This window comes from Neltuma alba, unplaced genomic scaffold (genome assembly GCF_004799145.2).
Source record: "Neltuma alba isolate B1F8T4 unplaced genomic scaffold, ASM479914v2 tig00013062_pilon, whole genome shotgun sequence".
Lineage (NCBI taxonomy): Eukaryota > Viridiplantae > Streptophyta > Magnoliopsida > Fabales > Fabaceae > Neltuma > Neltuma alba.
Genome location: NW_021637399.1, coordinates 1 through 21,178, shown reverse-complemented (window position 1 = coordinate 21,178; position 21,178 = coordinate 1). Strand labels below are relative to the sequence as shown.

At 37.8% G+C, this 21,178-nt stretch overlaps 3 protein-coding genes across 5 annotated transcripts; all 3 read left to right on the top strand.

The window, feature by feature from the left end:
• The first annotated feature begins 1,923 nt into the window (after positions 1-1,923).
• LOC114734013 (probable serine/threonine-protein kinase SIS8) lies at positions 1,924-9,585 on the top strand. The gene is made up of 13 exons (XM_028921495.1): positions 1,924-2,560; positions 3,032-3,472; positions 3,919-4,022; positions 4,637-5,661; positions 5,987-6,027; positions 6,142-6,210; positions 6,301-6,401; positions 6,619-6,697; positions 6,786-6,884; positions 7,787-7,855; positions 7,975-8,024; positions 8,112-8,288; positions 8,828-9,585. Exons 1-13 carry the CDS (start codon positions 2,147-2,149, stop codon positions 8,955-8,957), a joined length of 2,799 nt encoding a protein of 932 aa, XP_028777328.1. The 5' UTR covers positions 1,924-2,146; the 3' UTR covers positions 8,958-9,585.
• A 2,020-nt stretch (positions 9,586-11,605) lies between these two features.
• Positions 11,606-14,445, top strand: LOC114733991 (uncharacterized protein ycf36-like). 2 transcript variants are annotated; one of them, XM_028921468.1, is made up of 5 exons: positions 11,606-12,231; positions 12,358-12,386; positions 13,148-13,204; positions 13,668-13,757; positions 14,000-14,085. In XM_028921468.1, the coding sequence occupies exons 1-4, from the start codon at positions 11,682-11,684 to the stop codon at positions 13,743-13,745; spliced, it is 714 nt and encodes a 237-aa protein (XP_028777301.1). In that variant the 5' UTR covers positions 11,606-11,681; the 3' UTR covers positions 13,746-13,757; positions 14,000-14,085. The 2 variants fall into 2 exon arrangements, with proteins under 2 accessions (XP_028777301.1, XP_028777300.1); XM_028921467.1 differs by lacking the exon at positions 13,668-13,757 and having other exon boundaries at positions 11,616-12,231; positions 14,000-14,445.
• A 2,789-nt stretch (positions 14,446-17,234) lies between these two features.
• Positions 17,235-19,285, top strand: LOC114734023 (protein REVERSION-TO-ETHYLENE SENSITIVITY1-like). 2 transcript variants are annotated; one of them, XM_028921511.1, is made up of 3 exons: positions 17,235-17,478; positions 17,784-18,163; positions 18,591-19,285. In XM_028921511.1, exons 2-3 carry the CDS (start codon positions 17,879-17,881, stop codon positions 19,011-19,013), a joined length of 708 nt encoding a protein of 235 aa, XP_028777344.1. In that variant the 5' UTR covers positions 17,235-17,478; positions 17,784-17,878; the 3' UTR covers positions 19,014-19,285. The 2 variants fall into 2 exon arrangements, with proteins under 2 accessions (XP_028777344.1, XP_028777343.1); XM_028921510.1 differs by having other exon boundaries at positions 17,235-17,628.
• Positions 19,286-21,178: the final 1,893 nt, after the last annotated feature.

Sequence of the window (21,178 nt, the reverse complement as noted above, 5' to 3'; positions counted from 1 at the left end):
CAGTTTATGGTTACAAGACAAAGCCCTCAACATCAACAGCACATATAACATATCCCTAATCCCGGCGACAAAAAGGAGTAATTCATATGATTCATGCGTAGCTTCCTCCTTGGTCGAAGATGGTCATCATCATCATCTTCTTTTTTTGAATTGTGAAATGAATTGGGCAGATTGTATATCTATGCAGGGCTTGTGTTGATGCAGCAAAACCCCAATATGGGGCATTGCGCTCCAGCGGCATTTATCGTCTGCCCACTTCTAACAATGAATTGAGCTTTTTAGTTTTCATATATCCTCAAAAAATTGTACCGAACAAATATATATATATATATCCTCAAAACACGACCATGAATGCCGGGGGGGGGAATGCAATAATTAATGCTAGATTTTTTATTTACATATTTTTGCAAGGGAGTATGTGGAGAACAACAATATTAATCCACAGAATTTAGGAAAAATTAATTATAAAGTTAGTGTAATTTTAACTTGACCGCAATTCAGCCCTCATATCAATTCTTAGTTATTTAATTTGTTAGATTTTATATTTCATGATTTGATGACAATTTAATTCCTGAACAAGTAGATGATTTTTCCTAAAGGTATTAGGATTAAGGAACTAAAAATGATTCTTTGCACTTAGCCATAAAAGGCACTTAACTTGCGTTTGCTTTCTGAAAACATCATCCGTAAGGAATCCCGGTGGCGCCTTTTGCGTTCCGTGAATCCGACCGTCTGATTCCTAATCCTTAACATAAATGGAAGCCCAAGGCTAAATTGATTGGGTTGGGTGTTAGGATATTCGCCCATAAAAAGCATTTTATTTTTCCAATTTAAAAATTAAATAACTATTTTTTGATAAAGAAGTTACTATAGATATATTTTTACTGAATGAACTTGTTCGTTTTTATGTAGTAAATGCTGCGAATTTAGTGTAGGAAAGCAATAAATGAAAGATATCCTTGATTTTGGGCCAACAAGGGAAATAAATTATTGCCGTTTTTATAAATTCTACAGATGCGCAATACTAACGGGTGCAATCTAATAAGTTTTGAGGGGATAATGAGTAGTAAAAGTTATTCTGACATGCTAAATCACTATTGTCTATCATGCCTTTCGAAACAAAGCAAAATACACCAATATTCTAATTATTCTATCTATATTTTTTTATTGAAAACATATTTTTAGAATATTTTTAAAATATTATTTAACGGTATTAACTGTTTAGATTAAAACGTATGCCTTAAAACGTAGGAGAGGTCCATGAAATTAATTAAGGTGAGACATAATGAGGATTAGAGCATTTTATTCTTTAAAATATAACTAGACAAATTTTTCGTTTATAAAAAATTGAGAAGTGAGTTGCACCAATCTCTCTTGCTGTACATTTTATATTATACTGTAAATTGATCATATAGTGAATCATTTTGGGGGGGGGAAAAAATAACCAAGAATTTTGAATGCTTAGAAAAGTATTAATATAGCGATAGGAACGAGAGGGGGTGTAATAATATAACGAAAAAACTTAGTAAAGTCACTCATATGTAGATTTATAATTAAATGATATATTTTTTTTACCAGAGTATAATTAAATGATACTACTATTAAGTATTAATATTTTAAAAATAAAATATATAATCATTTGATTGGAGAATTTGACAGAATAAATATTACTATAAAAAACTTGATATATGTATTATATAATATGTTTATTGACATTAATTAGTTTACGATGAAGGGATACCAAGCATGGAAACATAAATCCAGACTTTCTCGTAAACCTGGGGCATAATTCTTGGCCTATTACCAGTCGTCCAATCATCAAACTATGTGGTCAACCGAAGGCAGAGGCTGAAGATGTAAATGGAGCATATAAAAAGCGATATAGAATGGGGACAACCATGAGGTCAGGGCGAAGCATGAATTGTTTATCTTTGGGGTCATAAAGCGCACTGGGGGAATAGGTATCGGTGAGCGGTTAATTGAAGTCTTTCAATTGGTGGAAGCTTGGCAAGCAAGACTGCGCTAGTTAAAGGAATATGCTTTTTTGTGTGCAGGTGTCGTAGGTTAAGTCACATTGCGGAGGAACGAAGAGGTGATTTACCCAATTCAGGAAATACAAAAGTGAATTTGTGCTTCTTCATGATCCATGCCCAGAATGAAGCATCTGCTTAGAAAACTTCATATTGGTGGCGGTATAAATGATCACCAGAGATTATCGCCGGAGACTGCCCCAGTGCTCAGCCCCACTCCCAGTCTCACTCTATCCTCGTCTGCTTTGTCGTCCCCTACAATGCCTACCGTCACTACAACTGAATCGGCTGCTGATCGGGCGGCTGTTGATGTTACCGCTGACGTTGGTGGCGATAAGGGAGTAGATTTCAATTTCATGGAGGAGGAGTTTCAGATGCAGTTGGCTTTGGCAATTAGTGCTTCTGATTCTGATGGCCGCAAGGACCCCGATTCTGCTCAGATCGATGCTGCCAAGCAGATGAGCCTCGGGTGTCAGACATCTGTTACTGACACGAAAGCGCTCGTTCAGTTTCAATCTCTTCGTTATTGGGTATTTCTATTTTCATATATAATTGACTAGGCATGCCTTCAGTAACGATTATTATGGCCTTGAAATTTATTTTGCTGGAGTGAGGATTAGGGCTAGGGCCATTTGTTTTTTTGGGGACGATGCTCGGCCTTAGGTATGAATTGCATCGACGCTAATAATGGGTTTGTCTTCTGAATGTCGAAAATCTTGATTTTCTCATGGGGGTTGTTTCTCGATAATGTAGGAACTATACTGATTTTCTGATAAATGAAACCTTGTCACCATCCATCAGCAAATACATAATTTTCAGTGAGAATCATATTAACCAAAAACAATGACTAATTAATTTTATTTATTTCGGTTCTTATTGAACGTTCAGTACGCTCGAGTGTGTGGCTATTTATAGAAAATCAATATTTAGTGATTATTTGAAGGCTGAATCTTGTTCACGATGCTAGGATTTCTGACTAGTATTCCATTTATCACTCACAGAACTACAGTCTCATTGACTACGAAGAGAAAGTGATGGATGGATTTTATGATGTTTATGGCATAACCCCAAATTTAGTTGAACGAGGAAGGATGCCATTGTTGATTGATCTGCAAACTACGTCCGTCTCAGAAAATCTTGAACGTGAAGTGATTTTGGTGAACCGCATGGTTGATAATGAGCTGAAGCAGCTTGAGAAAAAAGCCTATAAATTATTAAAGAACTTCCACTTTTCTGAACAGGGACTAATCTTAAGTGGCCTACTTCAGAAACTTGCTGACATTGTGGTTAATAGAATGGGTGGTCCAGTTGGTGATGCTGATGAAATTTTGAAAAGGTGGACCATGAGGAGCCGTGAGTTAAGAAATTCATTAAGAACCAGTGTTCTTCCCATTGGCTGTCTTGATGTTGGACTTTCACGTCACCGTGCCCTACTTTTCAAGGTTGTAATATGTTTCAATTTCTCATTTAATTGGCTTTCCAAATGGACACACATGACTCATTTTCTTTTTTCGTTTTGGCAATAAACACTTAACTGCTTGAGATAGAATCTTTTGTGTCTTCTAATCATCATTCCAGTGTATTCGGATGCATTTATTCAATATGGAGTGGGATGGCGGCCCATTTAGCATGATCTGTTTGTCAAGTGCTAGTTGTGATAATGGTCGCATGATTATTATATGTGGGCTCTGAAGACGGTGATGATTTTCTTTTAACCTGACGGAAAATAATAAAGCAACCTTGAGTGTAGCATTTACATTTCCGATTTTATTATGTGAGCTATATACAGAAAGCTAAAATGAATTTTCCCCGTTTGTCTTTTAAGAAGCATTACCCTCAATGTTGACATTCATCTGAAGCTATTCATGTCATTCTTCTGGGTGCTTAGGTACTTTCAGATAGAATTAATGTTCCCTGTTTGCTGGTCAAAGGGAGTTACTACACTGGAACTGATGATGGAGCTGTGAATTTGATCAAAGCTGATGATGGGAGGTAATGTTCTTTTGGTAAAGTTTTAGTTCCCTACTTTTAAGCTTGCTCAGTGCAGCTTTGGTCAGCCGCGTATCTTCTATATTAATGTTTGTTTGGGGATCTTTGGGGTGTGGGTCTTGTCCGATACAATCTCCTTACCTCCTTCTATGCATATTTAAAGCGATACAAACAATAGTTTTTTTTTTTTTAATGGAAAAGGGCAAGCCACTAGTCTAAGTGACGCCTATTTGGATTTATTGTTGAGTTAAAAATGCATTATCTCACTTTATCATCATGGTGTGCTAGAGAATTTGGCTCTCTAGCATGGATAGAACTCATGTGGTGAATTTGGTTTATGCTGTGACTTGTGGGAGATAAATTATATATTGCAAACTGGTGGGTATTGTATAAAGGTACATTAATAGCACTCTATGCCTTTTGGATGCTCTAATTTCAATAAGGTGCTCTATGTAAACTTAACTTTTAAGAGAATAAATTGGATCACAATCCATGCGTCTTACATTTCTTGGTTTTTTTGGCTCCTACCATATGAGGCACAATGTTAAAACAAGTCCACTGATCTTGCATGTACATTGGAAAGTACTCAGTGTTATTTATTTGTAAAACTGATGCAGTGAATTCATTATTGATCTGATGGGTGCTCCTGGTGCTCTTATTCCTGCCGAAATACCCAGCAGTCAGCTTCAAAACTACAGTTTTCCTGTAAGGAGCTGTACAGATATTGTGGAGGTATCAAAAGACGCACATTTGATGTTAGATGACGGAAGTAGAATGCTGGCAGTTTCTGGAAGATGTTCAGCGGTAGGCACCGCTTGGCCAGAAGAATTAATAAGTGTTGGCAGTAAAAAAATACCAGTTGAAAGGAATTCTGTTGGAATGAATCAAGCAGAGAGGTCTGAGCATAAATTTGGGAATCATCTTCAGTCACTGCATAAATCAGGTGAAAGCTCTTCAGGTGCAAAAGCATCACCAGCAGGAAAAAAGCAAGCGAAAGATGTATCAACAGGCCCAGATTTTGCTCAAAACTTACACATTGTTCAATTAGAAAATTATGCACTACCTTCATCGGATCTCTTTTCACATATTAATACACAAAATACAGCTCAAGATAAAGTGTTTGAAGATTTTCCTCAGGTTACTGAAAAAATTGTCAAAAATTCTGTCCAAGCTGATCCAGATAAGTTGTTATCAAGCTGTGAAAAGTCTGTCAAATCCCCTCAAGGGGTGTGCTCTACCAGTGATAATGCGAGGAAGGTGCCAGATACTTTCTGTAATGGAATTGAAGAACTGGAGCAGCTAGAAGCATTAGACATAGAAAGCGCTTCATCCAATGCTCATCAGAAGCATGAAGAGCAATTTCTTGAGTCGTCCTTGCCCAGAGCAGCTGTGTCTTGCAAAAGACAAAGAGGGGTTAACTTTGTTTGCGACGATGATGAAAATCTTCTTAATAATAAGGCTGTAGAGGCTTTTAATGACACTGAATTGGATAAGGCTTCTGCTGTCCAATTAAATGAAACAGCTAATGGAGATCACACTAAATATGATGGCAAAAGTGATAAAGTTAATGCAGTTCTAGGTGAGGGCGTAGAATGGGAGATTCAATGGGAGGATCTTCAAATTGGTGAGCGAATTGGTATTGGTAAGTTTCTCATTATTGAAATATGCTAGATTTGTGTTGTATCTTCCTCTGCCTTATAAATGGTCTTCCAATTTTTATTTCACCCCAAAACCATGGATTCTATGTATCCAGATAATGAACTCCTGCCTATACCCTAAATGAGATAAGCAACAAATTGTTGATGGCCTGTTAAAATGCTACCGTCTAGTTGTAGTTTGATCAATGAACCTTAGCATTTAGGCATTGTTTTATGACGATCCTATAATGGCTAGCTGGAAATTTGTGTCCTTTTTCCCAAATCTGTTAGTTTACTTCTTTTTAACTCATACAAGTATCATGAATTTAGGTTCCTATGGTGAGGTCTATCATGCTGACTTGAAAGGCACCGTAAGTCCTCCCTCACCCTGTTTCTATGTCCCTGTGAAGCACTAATGGTACTGCACTTGTTACCACCGTGCATGATCTTGCGTATTTTTTTTCATGAATGCTTTAACATTACAGGAAGTGGCTGTGAAGAAGTTTCTAGACCAAGATTTCTCTGGTGATGCATTGGCTCAGTTTAAATCGGAAGTGAGCAACTGACTTTATGTGCATTTCATCAATGTTTTCATATACACACACACAAATTTATCCCCGTACATTGCATTTTTTTACCTTCAGGTTGAGATAATGTTGAGACTGCGGCATCCTAATGTTGTGCTCTTCATGGGAGCAATTACCCGACCCCCACATTCCTCTATCTTGACAGAGTTTCTCCCAAGGTTAATTTTTGTTTTACGCTTTAAATGACTTATTATAGTGGGTAGGCAGGTTGAATGATGAGAAGTGAGTCTTACTTATCTCTGGACAGCTGTGCTTTTATTATGTTGTTTTTCTATTATCTGAGAACATCCAACTTATTCTCTGTCATCAAATCATCTGATTAATTGATTTCTCTATATTTTGTTCTCTAAAGCACGTTTATGACATGGTGTACAGAGGAAGTCTATATAGGCTATTACACCGACCCAATTTTCGACTTGAAGAGAAGAGACGGTTGCGTATGGCTTTTGATGTGGTATGAGTAGAAAAAATTTAACTTATTTTCATTTGATTTATATACATCTTTTGTTTTTTATGTGAGAAATCTTTACTGTATCTTCTAGGCTAAGGGAATGAATTACTTGCACACAAGCCATCCTCCCATTGTCCATCGGGATTTGAAGTCTCCAAATCTTCTTGTTGACAAACATTGGGTTGTTAAGGTACTCTTATTGAAACTTTTCATTGAGAAATTTACTTCATTCCATTGTAAATAAATACCAAAGAAAACTAAAGCTGTAAAGTGAAAATCTAAAATAATGAGGGTGGACTGATGGAAGCCATTTCCATGTCATCATTGACAAATTTGTTGGACCTAATAATGGAAAAATCGAACAAATATGAAATGTGTAAGTTCTGAGACATAGTGATAGAATTTGGCTCATTAACCCTTAATTTTATATAGAAGTTGCATTTGTTTGCTATCCTGGACATGAGACAGAATTGGCGACAAAGTAAACTGTAAAAACTCAGGGCCTGACATGTCATAGGTTAACATGGTAAAGGTAATGCATGAACAAGAAAATCAAAACCAGGAAACATTCAACCGACATACAAAAAGTAAGGTTATAAAAGGGTCAATTGGGCAAGTCAAATAGATGCATACACTGGCAAATAAGTGAATACCTGATGAGAACTAGAATTAAGTCAATTATACGATTCCATTTCATATATTTGCATACCAACATGAAGCTGTTTATTTTTATGCATGTTGGAATGGGTAAATATTCTTCTGGAGATGTATATGAAAATTTCCCAAGCTGTGTATGCCATGTTTTAACTTAAAACGTGCGTGATTATTGCTTGCTATGGCGCTTGATTAGTGACTAGTGTGAAAATTTATCATTTCAATGCTGATACCTAAACTGTCTCACGTTGTAAGATTCTGTTTTTGGTACGTGTCTGGCATGCGACAATACCTCTTCATACTCTGCAAGGATTTATAGCGGACAATTTGTTTCCCCTTATGATTAATATTTTGTTAAAAATAGATGAACTGTGATGGTATTTTGTTTTTCTGCTTATCTGGTGTTATATTATATATGACGTTTCTGTCTCTTAACAGGTCTGTGATTTTGGCTTGTCCCGCTTGAAGCACCATACCTTTTTGTCTTCAAAGTCTACTGCTGGAACGGTAAATTTTGATGGTTAAATGGTTTTGAATAAACTCTGTGAATACCCTTCTAGTTCATGCATCTCTGACCTGTTTTTGGTTTTAATATAAAATGGAACTAAATTCTTATTTGACTGCAGCCTGAGTGGATGGCTCCAGAAGTCTTAAGAAATGAGCCAGCCAATGAGAAGTAAGTTAGATGTGAATCTGTGTGCGCTCCTCCATGACAGCCTTTGTCTATATGCAGCACTTAGCAGTTTAGTTTGCTGCCTTGCAGGTGTGATGTATATAGTTTTGGTGTGATTTTGTGGGAGTTGGCTACCACGAGGATCCCATGGAAGGGGTTGAACCCAATGCAGGTTGTTGGAGCTGTCGGGTTTCAAAATAGACGGCTTGAAATTCCAGAGGATGTTGATCCAGTAGTAGCACAAATTATATGTGATTGTTGGCAAACGTTAGTACTAGTCTTCGGCATATGTTTTCTTATAGCATCACATTGATTATAGACTTATTTACTAGCAATGCAGAACGTTTCATTTGAGCTTGAATTCAAACTCCTCATGAAACCCTACGGGCGATGTCTTATCTCTTGGTTCCAACTTTTACATTTGAAATTCTCTGCTTGTTCTGCATTTGTAATATTGGAAGTTGGGTTCCGACATACAGCTAGTATCCACTCTCCCCCTTTTTCTTTCATGACATCTGAATGCTGACCATGGGGCTCATAATACTTAAACCTGAAAGCTTTAGAGAATTTATATTCTAGGCATTCCTTTGATGCTGGAAAAATTGAGGGCGGGCTCGCACTAGTGTGATTCTAGTTCTGGGTTTATGTATATGTGTTTATATATTCGTGTTCTATAATCAAATCTGATAATAATTCACAGATGCGTTATTGTAGTTCAGGATTGTATATTGATTTGCATGCATATAATGATGTGTCAATAGTGGATCCTGCTTTTTTTTATTAGATCTGGGCTGCTTGTCATGCAGGGAGCCACACTTGCGACCATCATTCTCACAGATCATGTCTCGTCTCCGCCACCTTCGGCGCCTGGTTGTTAGAACAGATTCGACTGAAAAACCAAATGAAGTTGGCCATAGTACCAAATTATTGAGATGATAGTTGTTGCTTGGTTCAGAGATCCGGAGCAGCTAAAGCTTTCAACGTTTTGTGCTTTCAAATTAAAACAAGAAAACGGATTAAGAGCTTATCAGCCTGCCTCTAGCTGGGATGCCAACATGGAGAGCAGCTAAAGATTTTACCTATTGACATATGAGGAGATTGCTGAACTGGGAAGTGTAAGGCTCATTCAAAGCGGTAGGCGCAAACAACCATCAGAGCACGGTAAAAACCGTTCCAACTACCTGCATTAGTGCGGTTGAAGTTTGGTTTTCACAGTTCAGTATCAAAATTGTATTTAAAATAAAAAAAAACAAACTTTATATTTTTGGGGGGGAGAACTTGACAGCAATTGTATCTATAGTCAGTTTTATAAAGCATGAGTTAGAGTAGGGCCGACAAGTTGTCCAAGGAAAAAAGGAGCAGGGACAACTGAATAATCCACCAGAAAAAGAGGGGTGAGGAGAGAAATAGGCAAAAGAAAATAAACGGTACAAAATTGTTCATTATAATTTGTATGTAGAGGACCTATTTGGAGTTTGGAATTGTTAACATGTGATCTTTGCGGTTCAAGTGGAAATGTAAACAGAAATCTCGAAATGAAGAAAGCATTTGTATATTCGGCGTATTTGCTGCTCAGCTGGATTTGCTTGGGAAATTATTCCCTTTACATTTGTATTCGCAGTAAATGCTTGTTTGTTATTATCTTGCTTAAGGAGCTAGACCTAACTTCAAATGATCAGAATCTTCTTTCCCAAGTTTTCTTGCTTCTAAGCAGTCTATTATAAGTTTCATAGTGGGGAGTCTTACAAAGAGAAGAGAAGTTTACAAGCGTGAAAGGCTGTCTCGCCTAGTGGGTTAATCTTTTGAAATGAGTTATCTTTTGAATCTGTGCTCATAACACAATCATTCACATATTTCCGTCGGCGGCGCGGCCGCCAGTCTTGGGACTCATCAATGGCAGTTATCACGCCGTCGACAAATCAACGGTCATTTTGGTTCCGTCTGATATGGCATTGATGTTCGAACATACTTCTGACGGCTTTGGTTGGTCTGTCGGTTGAAAGTGATATGGCATGTTCTCTCATGGTTAAAAGGTAAGTTGCACTATCTCTTGTTTCCGGTGGGATCAAACGATGAGCCGCCGATTTTGGCCGATTGCGTGATGTAAACTGAATCCATTGTACGGACCAACCCCCCTATTCGATCAACCCATGCCGAGTCTTGATCACTGGCTTGAAGAAAATTTGCTTCTGAACCCATTCGTCTGATTCATTTACGATCTTGGGCCATAGTTTTCTCGGTGAGGAAGAGACGGGTAAAACAAGAGGCCCCGCTTTTGGATGACACGTAGGATCAAAATAAGTTGAGGTGGCGTGTTTCTACTGGATGGAGTACATATTAATGCCACATGGACCAAGAACGGTTGAAAGGAATATGTGCCTGTTTGGCATCACTTATTTGGAGTTTATAAGCAGCTTATAAGCTCTATAAGCTCGATTGACAAAATTGGGTCTGTTTGGATCAACTTTTTGCAATCGGGCTTTTGTCTGAAAAGCTACAATAAGTTATAAGCTAAAATTAACAGCTTATGACTTATAGCTTATGACTTATGGCTTTTGAAATATGGAGAGAGAAAAAGTTAAGAAATTTATTACCTCTTTTGGTTCTTACTATAAGCCTCAAATAACTAATTTGTAGATAATAAAAATCAATTAAAATTAGTTGAAAGTAATGAATAAGTTAGAAATATATTTTTATTTTTAAATATGCTCCTAAAAATATACTTTTATTTTTTCATGTTTCACTTTATATTTAAAATATTTTTTATGACTTCTTCATATTAAATTATTTTAATTTCATTGTATTATGTGAATTATTTTTTTAATCATATTTCATTATTTATTAAAACTCATATCTATTTTGGTCATTTTACAACCAAACTTACTTTTACTCAATCATAATCCAAACAACCTTTTACCAATCTCACTTTTGCAATCTAGCTTTTCTGAACTCTAATCCAAACACAATTCAGCTTATCTAATTTAGCTTTTTTCAATTTCACTTCTCTATAAGCTACTTTTTCAATTGCTGATCCAAACGAACCCTAAAAGGAAAAAGAAAAAAGAAATGAAAGGAAAACATTAAAGGCTCCGCTGCTTCAATTAATTGATACACTTGGACACTAGTTAGGCTGCCGAAAAACCTCACGCTAAAAATGCCTTTAACCCTACACACATCACAAAAATATATTCCCCTGTTCTTTATTATAAGAGACATTTAATGCTTATGGCATGTTTCTATATATAAGAGACACTTAAAAGTTTCTCTACTTTTTTGTATTGATTTCTTATTTTACCCATATTTATTGTCTCCAACTCACACTCTCCCTCCTTTCCACTTCTCTTTTTTTAATAATTTACCATTGTTCTCTCTCATGTTCTTTCTCCTTATTAATGAGGACATTTTTTAAAAAAAATTATATTTTTTACATATTGATTATTCTTAACTAATTTTAACTATTTTTTTAAACAACATAATTCGGTTATTCGTCTCTTATAATAAAGAACGGAGGGAGTATCAGTCAATCAAATTTCAGATTTGGCCCCAAAAAAAAAATCCAATTTCAGGTTTAATTAGTCATAATTAACATAGACAGAATAGAATATTGAAAAAATCTGGATATTGGCGAGGAGCGAAAGGAGGGAGGGACGAGGTATTGGCATGGCAGACTGCGAAGTTCTCTCTACCGCAATGGCCACAGTCTTTCGTATATCACCGAGTCGTCCAAGACTAGCTTCCCATCTGCCAAGACCCATATTTGCCTTGGCATCAAAATTCATTTCCCCGGCTCCATTCACAAATCGCCAGTTCCAGCTTCTTCACTCCCACAGGTATCACAACAAAGGTTTGATTCGCAGACGGTCGTCTTTCAGAAACGAGAGCAACTCCCCATCTGAGACAGAGTGCCCTGTTCCCCATGACCAGCAGCCCATAAACGAGTACCAGTCCCTATCGACTTCCTTCCCCTTTTCATGGGCTGCTGGCGATGTTGTTGAGTACACTTCTCGTCTATTCGTCACCGGCGCTTCTTTTGCGCTCTTTATCGGACTCCCAGTTTCTTGGTTTGGCTCTGTTGGGGCTGAATCGGAGCCCTTGAAGCGAATTTTATGTGCTACTTCTAGTGGGGTCTTTGCGGTGATTCTTGCGGTCGTCAGAATGTATCTGGGCTGGGCTTATATCGGCAATCGCCTGCTCAGCGCCACCGTCGAATGTATACTCTTTGTTCTCTGTCTAGCACCTCTCAAAAACAAAATTGTCGATTTCTGTAAAGGAATAAATGAACCCATGTATATGGAAGAAAATATAGCTCTTCTCACAACATCTCTTCATTTTGCAGATGAGGAGACGGGATGGTACGATGGCCAGGTACATTTTTATTCTTTGTAAATGTTTTAGCATTCTCTTGGAAAAACTGAAAATCTTAATGAATCAGAATTCAGTGTTATGATTTCTTACCGTGGGCAGTTAATCTCAATTGTTTATCGAAGGTTCTGGTTTCAATGGTGAAATTTCTATACGGTGAAATGACTTTTCCAACTTCTTTCAAGCTGTCCCGTGAGCTATAATTCGGTGCTTTAGCGTGTTTCTTGCATGAGTCATCCACCCAAACTACGAGGAGGGTGCCCTAATGTAATTATTCGAAGATGCGAAAATAGGATTTTCGGCTTTTTCCTGTATTATTCTATTGAATTCTTCTTAGAAATTCCAGTTTTGAGATTATTGTTGGTGCCTTAACTGATATGTTCAGGAATAGTTTCAAAATAATGCAAACTTGAGTAGATTCATGGGAATAACCGAATAAGTAACCTCATTATGTCCTTTCCCCTATTGAGTGCTTGTTCATCATCTCTCGTAGATCTGAAATTCACACTTTCTATACAAGCTGAATACTGAGTCAACTTTAAGCATTGTACAGGTAGCCATAATCAATCAGCCATTGCCATGAATACGAGACAGGTGCAATTGCCCCTGCATCTTTGTCCCTGTTTTACCACACTATTTTCTTCCAGTTATGCCCTACTGATTATATGCTGTTAGTGAAAAGTATGAATTCTTCAGGCTGTAAGTTCTGGTTCTTTATCCAGTTTAATATGACTGATGCTTTAAAGCAAGTTTTTTCTCAACAGATATGGGTGAAGACTGGTGAAATTTTGGCACGTGACCGCCTCCTAGGATCATACACTGTGAGTAGTTTTATACATGTAATTCGGGCTCCTGCGCATGATCCATTCTTTTTATTGCTTTAGACTCTGTTAACCATGAGCTAAGTAACATCGACTGTTCTGGCATTTTTTGTTTCTCACTTTGTCTGTATAGATTTGTTACGAGAGATAGTGTATTGGTAGTATTTTACAAGTGGAATCACGATGTTGGCCATAACATTCATGATATATTGATACGCAAGAATTTCTTAATTAGGACTTAGGTATCGTTTTTTCACTTCAAACTGCAGAAGGTTGTGAATTCCATATAACTGCAAGATTTGTAGCTTCGTGTTACCGCAGTCATGTGTTCAAGTAACAACTAACCGCCAACATTCCTAGTTTAGGCTATACTCTTTTGGTGTCAAGTGTCGGGAGGATTTGATGTGTCTAGTTTTGACCCTTATCCTGTTCTTTTCTTCTTTGTAAAACAAACAAACAAAAGAAAACAAGAACCGAGGGTAACAATCAACAAGGCAGTGCGGAAATGATGGATCTGCAGACTGTAGTGCTGATGTTTTGAGAGTTGATGCAGGTGCAGAGTGTGTTCTCTGATCTGGAACTATAGTTCTTAGTAATCTCTTGGCATATTGCTTTTCCTTCTGAAATCCTAAAAGAGCTTAAAATCTGCTGTTATTATTGCTGCTATTATTATTTCTGTTCTTCTGGAGAAATGAGAAAGTAACCATCTTTATTTGCATTTCTGTCATCAAAGCGATGATCTTTTGCTGCATGATGCTCGACTGACTCTGTCGTTATATTCTGTTTGTGTGGAAGGTTAAGCCTGCGCTTAGCAGATTGAAACTTACTTTGGTCAGTCTGGCTACATTATTATTTGCATTCGTTCTTATCCTGGTCAACATTGATGGGAACCAAAATAACTCGTATCTAACATCGAAAGAGGCTGGAGTTCGGGTGATACCTGGTGTTTACAATGATGATTCTGCAAAATCCTTTGAACCAGATGCCTTCTGTGGTGAACCTGATCTTCAATGATGACCTCTCTTCACAACTAAAGCCTTGACCCTCCATGTGTAGTATTAATTTCAGGGAAGAGGCAACCCGTATATACTGTAGCATATTATATAGTTCCTGTACATATTTTTGTTGTGTGGTACTCCGCCGGTCTTAAATATGGGACCGAAGGAGTACCTTCCTCATTGCCTTTGTCCCGTGGCATTGTAGTGTACTATGAAATAAACATGTCGTTTTTTTTTTTTTTTCCTTTTTCGAGAATGTTCCTATTCTTTTTCTTTTTTAATTATTTATTTATTTATAAATAAATGATAAATGACAAAAATATGTTGAGAACATTAAAAAAGGGGTAAAGCATCTCATATAATAGAAAGTGAATGAGAATTACCGCTGAGAATTTTATAAATAGGACAAATACTAAATTAAAGTTTTCATCACAACTTAAGTTTCAAGTTCAGTATTCATTTTTTATACTTTATATTTTAAAACTAAAAAATTCTGATTCAATACTCTTTCGGCCCTTGTAGTGTAAGTTGCATTATAAAAAAGGTCTTATATTTAGAACCGGAGGAGTATTAATTTTTTCTGAGATGTTTATTTGTCATTTTTACCAGGAGCAATGTGGATGTAGATATATATTTTTTTTTCTGAGAGAATTATGAGTGAGTTTTTATATCTCCAAGTTGTTTGCGTTCGGGTTGCCCACCCCGAACACTGAAATTCTTGTAGGTCTAGATTTCTCTCTTTTTCTGTTCTTTTTCCCAAACATATCATCACTTAATTTTTAAGCGATTATCTAACTCGTTAATATTATAGTATGAAGCTTTGGGTATCAATTTATTAAAAATAAGTGCTAAGATTTTTTTTTAAAACCAGAAAAAAGATAGAAGGGAAAAGAGTGAAGATTTTTCAAAATAATATCCGCAACCAATTAATAAGTAGAATTCTACTAACATTCAAGAAATTAAATTGCAGTGGATTGTGATAGCTGAAAAAAGTATCGTTGGCCAAAAAAGCTTTAAAAAAAAAAGTAAATGGATAGTTTTAAATCTCAAGATTCATCAAAATCAGGTTCACGGAAATCTTGATTCGCTAGAAGCAAGCAACAACGTAATTGTAAAATAGTGAGAAAAAAACGACGACTAGCAAGCATTGGGTGCGTGGTCGGTGCACGTCCCAACGCAGTCCACCCGTGTAATTCAGAGTTGGCCACCACTACTCCTAACCCCGGGCGTGTCCTTCACATGACGCCCGTGACTTTTTGCCCAAAGGCTCCCCAAATTATTGCCCTTTTCACTGTGACCCCCCGCCCTTTCCTTATTATGAATATTTCTTTCCCAATTAATTAATTACAGTAAAGTAGCAATTATTAATGGGAAAATTACACTCAGATCCCACAGAGCACAATTAATATAAAAAAGGTCCCTCGAAATCGCGAAATGATTCTGAAGTCCCCAGGGACATGTGTGCAATTAATTCTAATTGTGAAATTACGTAGTTATTCCTGTTAATTTGAACCTATTTACAACCTCAACAGTGGCTGTTAACAACCCGAGAAAAGGTGGTTAACAACCTCAACAACGCCCTGGCATTCCATAGAGCGAGTTGTCATGAGCACTGCCGAGGTTGTCAATCACGTCTTCTCGGGTTGTTAACAGCCATGTTGAGATTGTAAACGAATTGCTGCAATAAAATTAGAACCCATTTACAACATCAACAGTGGCTGTTAACAACCCGAGAAGAGGTAGTTAACAACCTCAACAACGCCCCTGGCATTCCATAGAGTGAGTTGTCATGAGCACTGCCGAGGTTGTCAATCACGTCTTCTCGGGTTGTTAACAGCCACCGTTGAGATTGTAAACAAATTGTTGCAATAAAATTAACAGGGGTAAGTAGGTAATTTCACAATTAAAATTAATTACACACAGGTCCCTGGAAACTTCAGAATCATTTCACGATTTTGTGGGACCTTTTTGATATTAATTGTGCTCTGTGGGACCTGAGTGTAATTTCTCATTATTATATTTCAACATGATGCAAGTGGGGTGGGGGCCCACACTGACCCTGCCTCGGAAATATCCCTGGGTTCATGCATCTTTCCGCTTCCTTTCTTTTCCTTCTTTTTTCAGAAAACGGATAATTCCCCCGTGGAACTTGATTTAATTATATGTTCTTGAAAAAGGACGGATTGTGACTTCAATCCTTTTTATCCTCCTCCTCCCCTTTTAAAGTGATTTCCCCTCAGAATAAATCTTCCAGCTCCTCCTTTTTCCCTCCGAGGACATCGCTCCTGCTCCCAGTTCGTCTCCTACAATCTCAACATATACGGCTTCTCCAGAGTGCTTCCATATTTCTGAGGCCTTTTTGCTTGCTTCATATATTCTTTCGTCATCACCTTCTTTTTCCTTCAGGTACGGAATAATGACGATCGGATGAATTAATGCTTTCCTTTAATTTTGCTTCTCCTTATTCAAAGTTGAGTATATTCCTATGTGGGCTGTTTCCTGGTTTACTATGGCTTAACTTCGGACATTTGAGTATTCGTTTGCCCGCCCCGATCTCTGGTGACGGAATACTCTGTCTAACCTTGAGTTGCTTATCCATTCAGCATTTTTTGGGAGACTTGAGTTAATTCCTTCTATATTTGGAACACGTATCCTTTAAACAAAGTCGACTTGCTAAGATCCTTGATGATGCTATTGAAGTTTTCTTGCTCTCTCTGTCTCGCTCTCCATATTAACTTTGATGTTAATATGCGCTAGCTAGCTACAGAAATATGAGCTCGTGTCTAATGAATCTTAATCTTCCAAGTTTATCAATGGACCCCCCCAAAAAAAAAAAATCCCAAAATCTCTAGCGTTCTTCTCATCTATCGCCCTGGTTGAAGTCCAAATGCGAGTGTCTTCAAAGAACGTGAGTCAACTGTGGGAAGTATAAATGTCAGTTTTGAATTCAATAAGGATCGCCAAAGTTGCGGATTGATGCCAACTTGATCATTTTAGCTTAATCGGATAAATTGATTATGATACCTTATTTCATCTTTGCTATGTGCAGGATTAATTATAGATGCAGCCAAGGTTAAAAAGCCTGTTTTGTTCATGGATACTCATTTTATTTTTTATTAAATCATTGGAATTTCAAACAAAATTTATTCGGAATTGCTAGACCAGAAGTGGGAACGGAAAACACTGGGCAACTCAGGCAAAGAACGCCTAGCCTGTGTCACTGGATGAAAATAATGTAGATGTAAAAAAACTGCAGTAAAAAATTGCCTAATCTAAGTAATGAAATTATTACAATATGTGCTGATGCTGATATTTCTTCTTCTGATATGATCCGAAAGCTTTCTCTAGTCCATCCAATATTTACGCTTGATGATCAATCAACTGCGCATGAAGGTCATGCCCAGAGATTTGAGGACTTAGTTACCAGTTAGTCATTCGTGCTCTTGTACTTTATCTTGCCACAGACCTTATTTTCTTTCGTGCTTCATCCTCGTGTGCTAAATTTTTTTCTGTAACCAAGTTGTGTTGTAAATTTCATTATTGCTGAATAGATACTAACTTATATCCTGTATTGGGAATAGGTTTTGGAATGCCTGGAGCTTAGCATCATTTGATTAAGTGATGCGTCCGTACATAAATTGTAGAAAGGCTGTATGCTGTGCTGTCTACTTGTATAATGGAGTTAAATGCAAGTTATGACATTGAATACTCAAGTTCTTTACAAAGAATCGAGCATGAGCCGTGGCCACTAGAGCCCATTGATCCAAATAGGGGAAAGTTTCCTTGTTGTATAGTTTGGACTCCACTACCTGTTGTCTCGTGGTTGGCACCCTTCATTGGTCATGTTGGAATTTGCAGGGAGGATGGAGTTGTTTTAGATTTTTCAGGATCTAATTTTGTGAATGTTGACGATTTTGCATTTGGTGCAGTAGCGAGATATCTGCAACTTGATCGTAATCAGGTAATGTTCCTTAGACTTTCTCACGTGATTTTCTAAGAAAAATAACCTACAGAACTAATTTTGGCAATAATAACAACGTCCTAGTTGGGAACGGCTGCATTTGGAGGTAGAGCCTAGAGGCCTCCTAGAAAGTGAGAACATGCGGGACATGTCTTCTATAAATCTGAGAGTAGAGGATTTTACTGTGGGATTTAAAGCTTGAAATGAAGAATTCTGCACCCTATTTAGGCCTTTCCCTACTGTGGTGATTCCACCTCGTTTTTCGAAGAAAATTTATCCGGTTGGAGTCACCAAACTAGGTGAAAATATTCCACCGACTCCAGTTTTCAAGCCTCCCCCCTCCCTCTCCCCATTAAAATGTCATGAAACTGTTTGAAAGTTCCAACTCTTAATTGACAACCTTGATCTGGAAACTGAGATGTTGCAGTGTTGCTTCCCGCCAAACATGGCTTCACATACATGCAAGAATGCATACAGACATTCGGAGAATGGGACTGCAATAACATGGGATGATGCCTTGCGATCAAGTGTGCGGTATTTTGAGAATAAAACCTACAACCTTTTCACATGTAGCTGCCATTCATTTGTTGCCAACTGTCTCAATCGGCTGTGTTACGGTGGATCCATGAATTGGAACATGGTCAATGTAGCAGCTCTGATTTTATTCAAGGGGCACTGGGTCGACCTCTGGTCAATTGTGAGGGCTTTCCTGCCATTTGTTCTGGTTGTTTCCATGGGTATCCTCGTTGTTGGGTGGCCATTCTTGCTTGGGTTATTCTCATTCTCTCTCCTTTTGATGGGGTGGTTTGTGTTGGGTTCTTACCTTGTCAAAAATCTATTGGAGTGCTAGAAGCGCTGTTGAATTGAAGGGTCAGCTTGCAAGTGGCATAGTGATCGATAGCATATGTGATCTGTTGAATTGAAGGGTTGCTGAAACCATGTCACGTAGCCGCGGATTATAATCAGAAGAGACAACACAGCTTTTTGGTGAATATCTTGGAAGTGTTTATTTTGTTTCAATAACAATAAATTGAAACTTCAAGAGTATACTGTTATTCCATCTGTCCATATATCTGTATTTTTTAAATGAGCAAATTTGCATGCTAAAGATGATATGACCAACACTGTACATCTTTATTTAACGTTGCATCTCGATGCCATCTGGGCCTTGATTAGGGTGCACGGGCAGGGACAGGCCGTCCGGAGCCCCTGCCTCTAGCCCATCCTGAGAGCGACAAAAGCTGCAGTTTTCAGCCCGGCCCATCCTGGCCAGTGACCCGAACTCAAACCATTTTGAAAGGCAATCTTTTTTGCCCCCTCCATCAAATGACGAGACCAACGACCGGCAGCCTGATTTTACTTGGAGAGCGAAAGAAACAACATCGGAGAGCATAAGCCAACGTCGGAAATATCAAAAATAGACCCAATACCATTTAAACTTGACACCTTTGGAGTACCACTTGCATGCTCAGATTCTATTCTTTCCCAGAATTATAAACTTTTAAAGTACACATGAAAGAATTATTTGCATGCATGCATATACTTGTTATGGTGTTTATTTGAATAATTTCAACCTTTAATGTTTTAACTTTAGAAAACTAATCCATTTTCTAACAAGACTGGGATGGCAAAGTGGGTGACTCAGACATGCGTGAGAACAAAGCGGACGAAAATCATGGTTTATTTCCAAAAATACAGCTTCCAGATCAAAGGTGACCACCAGCCGAAACAATAAACAATCTGAAGCAGAAAAAACAAAACATCGGAGGTAAGCGAAGATGAAGTCTGAAGAAGTGATGACGATGATGGATAAAAAGAGAAAGGTGATGGAGAATGAGGAAGACGCGCGAACCAGTAGATCTGGAAGCCGAGGTGCCAGAAGGTGGAGGCGAGCTTGGAGGAGAAAAGAAGAGAGAAGGTGGAGCGACGGCGTCGAAGAAGAGGAAGATCGAAGGGAGGTGCGCGCGCGCTCCAAGATGCCGCGTGCTTGGGGTCCTTTGCTGCCGCCGCGGATGAGGGTGGATCTGGGAGGGCCTGCGTTTTTCTGATGGCAAACTCGTAAAATGGGAGTAAAATATAAATTATTTAATAATTTTAAGATAAATGTAGCACGGGCGGCCCCGACATTCATCATTCTTGTAACCTTTTCTTTTTGGGCCAAGCCCTTCGAGCGAGGGGCGTCCCACAATTATTCAATAAATTCGACTGTTTCCAAGCTCAGTCTTAATCTTTTGATTGCTTTCAAGTTCTGCTTGCCTATTTGTATATATTAAAAAAGAAAGCAAGTTCTGCTTGCCTGATTTTTTGTTGTTAAAAAGAAAATATTGCATCTTCAAAAATTTTCTGGCATGACTACAGAAAAATTGTTCTATTTTGCCAAATTATTTTTCCTCCCCTTTTTGTTTAAACAAGCCATGAGATTTCTAAACACCTATATTTTTTCGATAAGATTTCAAAACACTTAAATTTGGAAGTAGTCAGATAACAAAGAATAGTTGATGACCCTGCAACGCACATGGCCACAAAACTAGCTTGTTTGATTTCTCACCCTCGTCTTCTCCGGGCTTAACATCGGACGACATGCTACATCTTAATCTTAATCTTTTAGAATATTACATATCAAAATTTCAACCTCTATCAGATTCTTACTGTTTTTAGAGGGAAAATGTATCACTTAAACATGATAAACTTTATTACATGGTTATAAAAGTAGAGTATGGACTAAATGTCCAATGTGTGGGACATATTCAATGGGAAGCTTTGCAGACTGAGCTCAGCAACATGAACAAAATGCAAATGAAAATCATGCTCATGCTCCATACTTAGGAGCTTTCCAAAGCTTAAAGGCTACCTCATGCAAGAACCTATCTGCTGGTATGGTGAGATTGCCACCACGCTGCATATAGATTTTTTTAAAAAAAAAGAAAGAAAGAAAAAGTCAGTAAATTAATCAGGTTAACTACAAATGATTGAAACATGGAAGAAGCAAGAGGTAGAGCATGGCTTGAAGTAAAT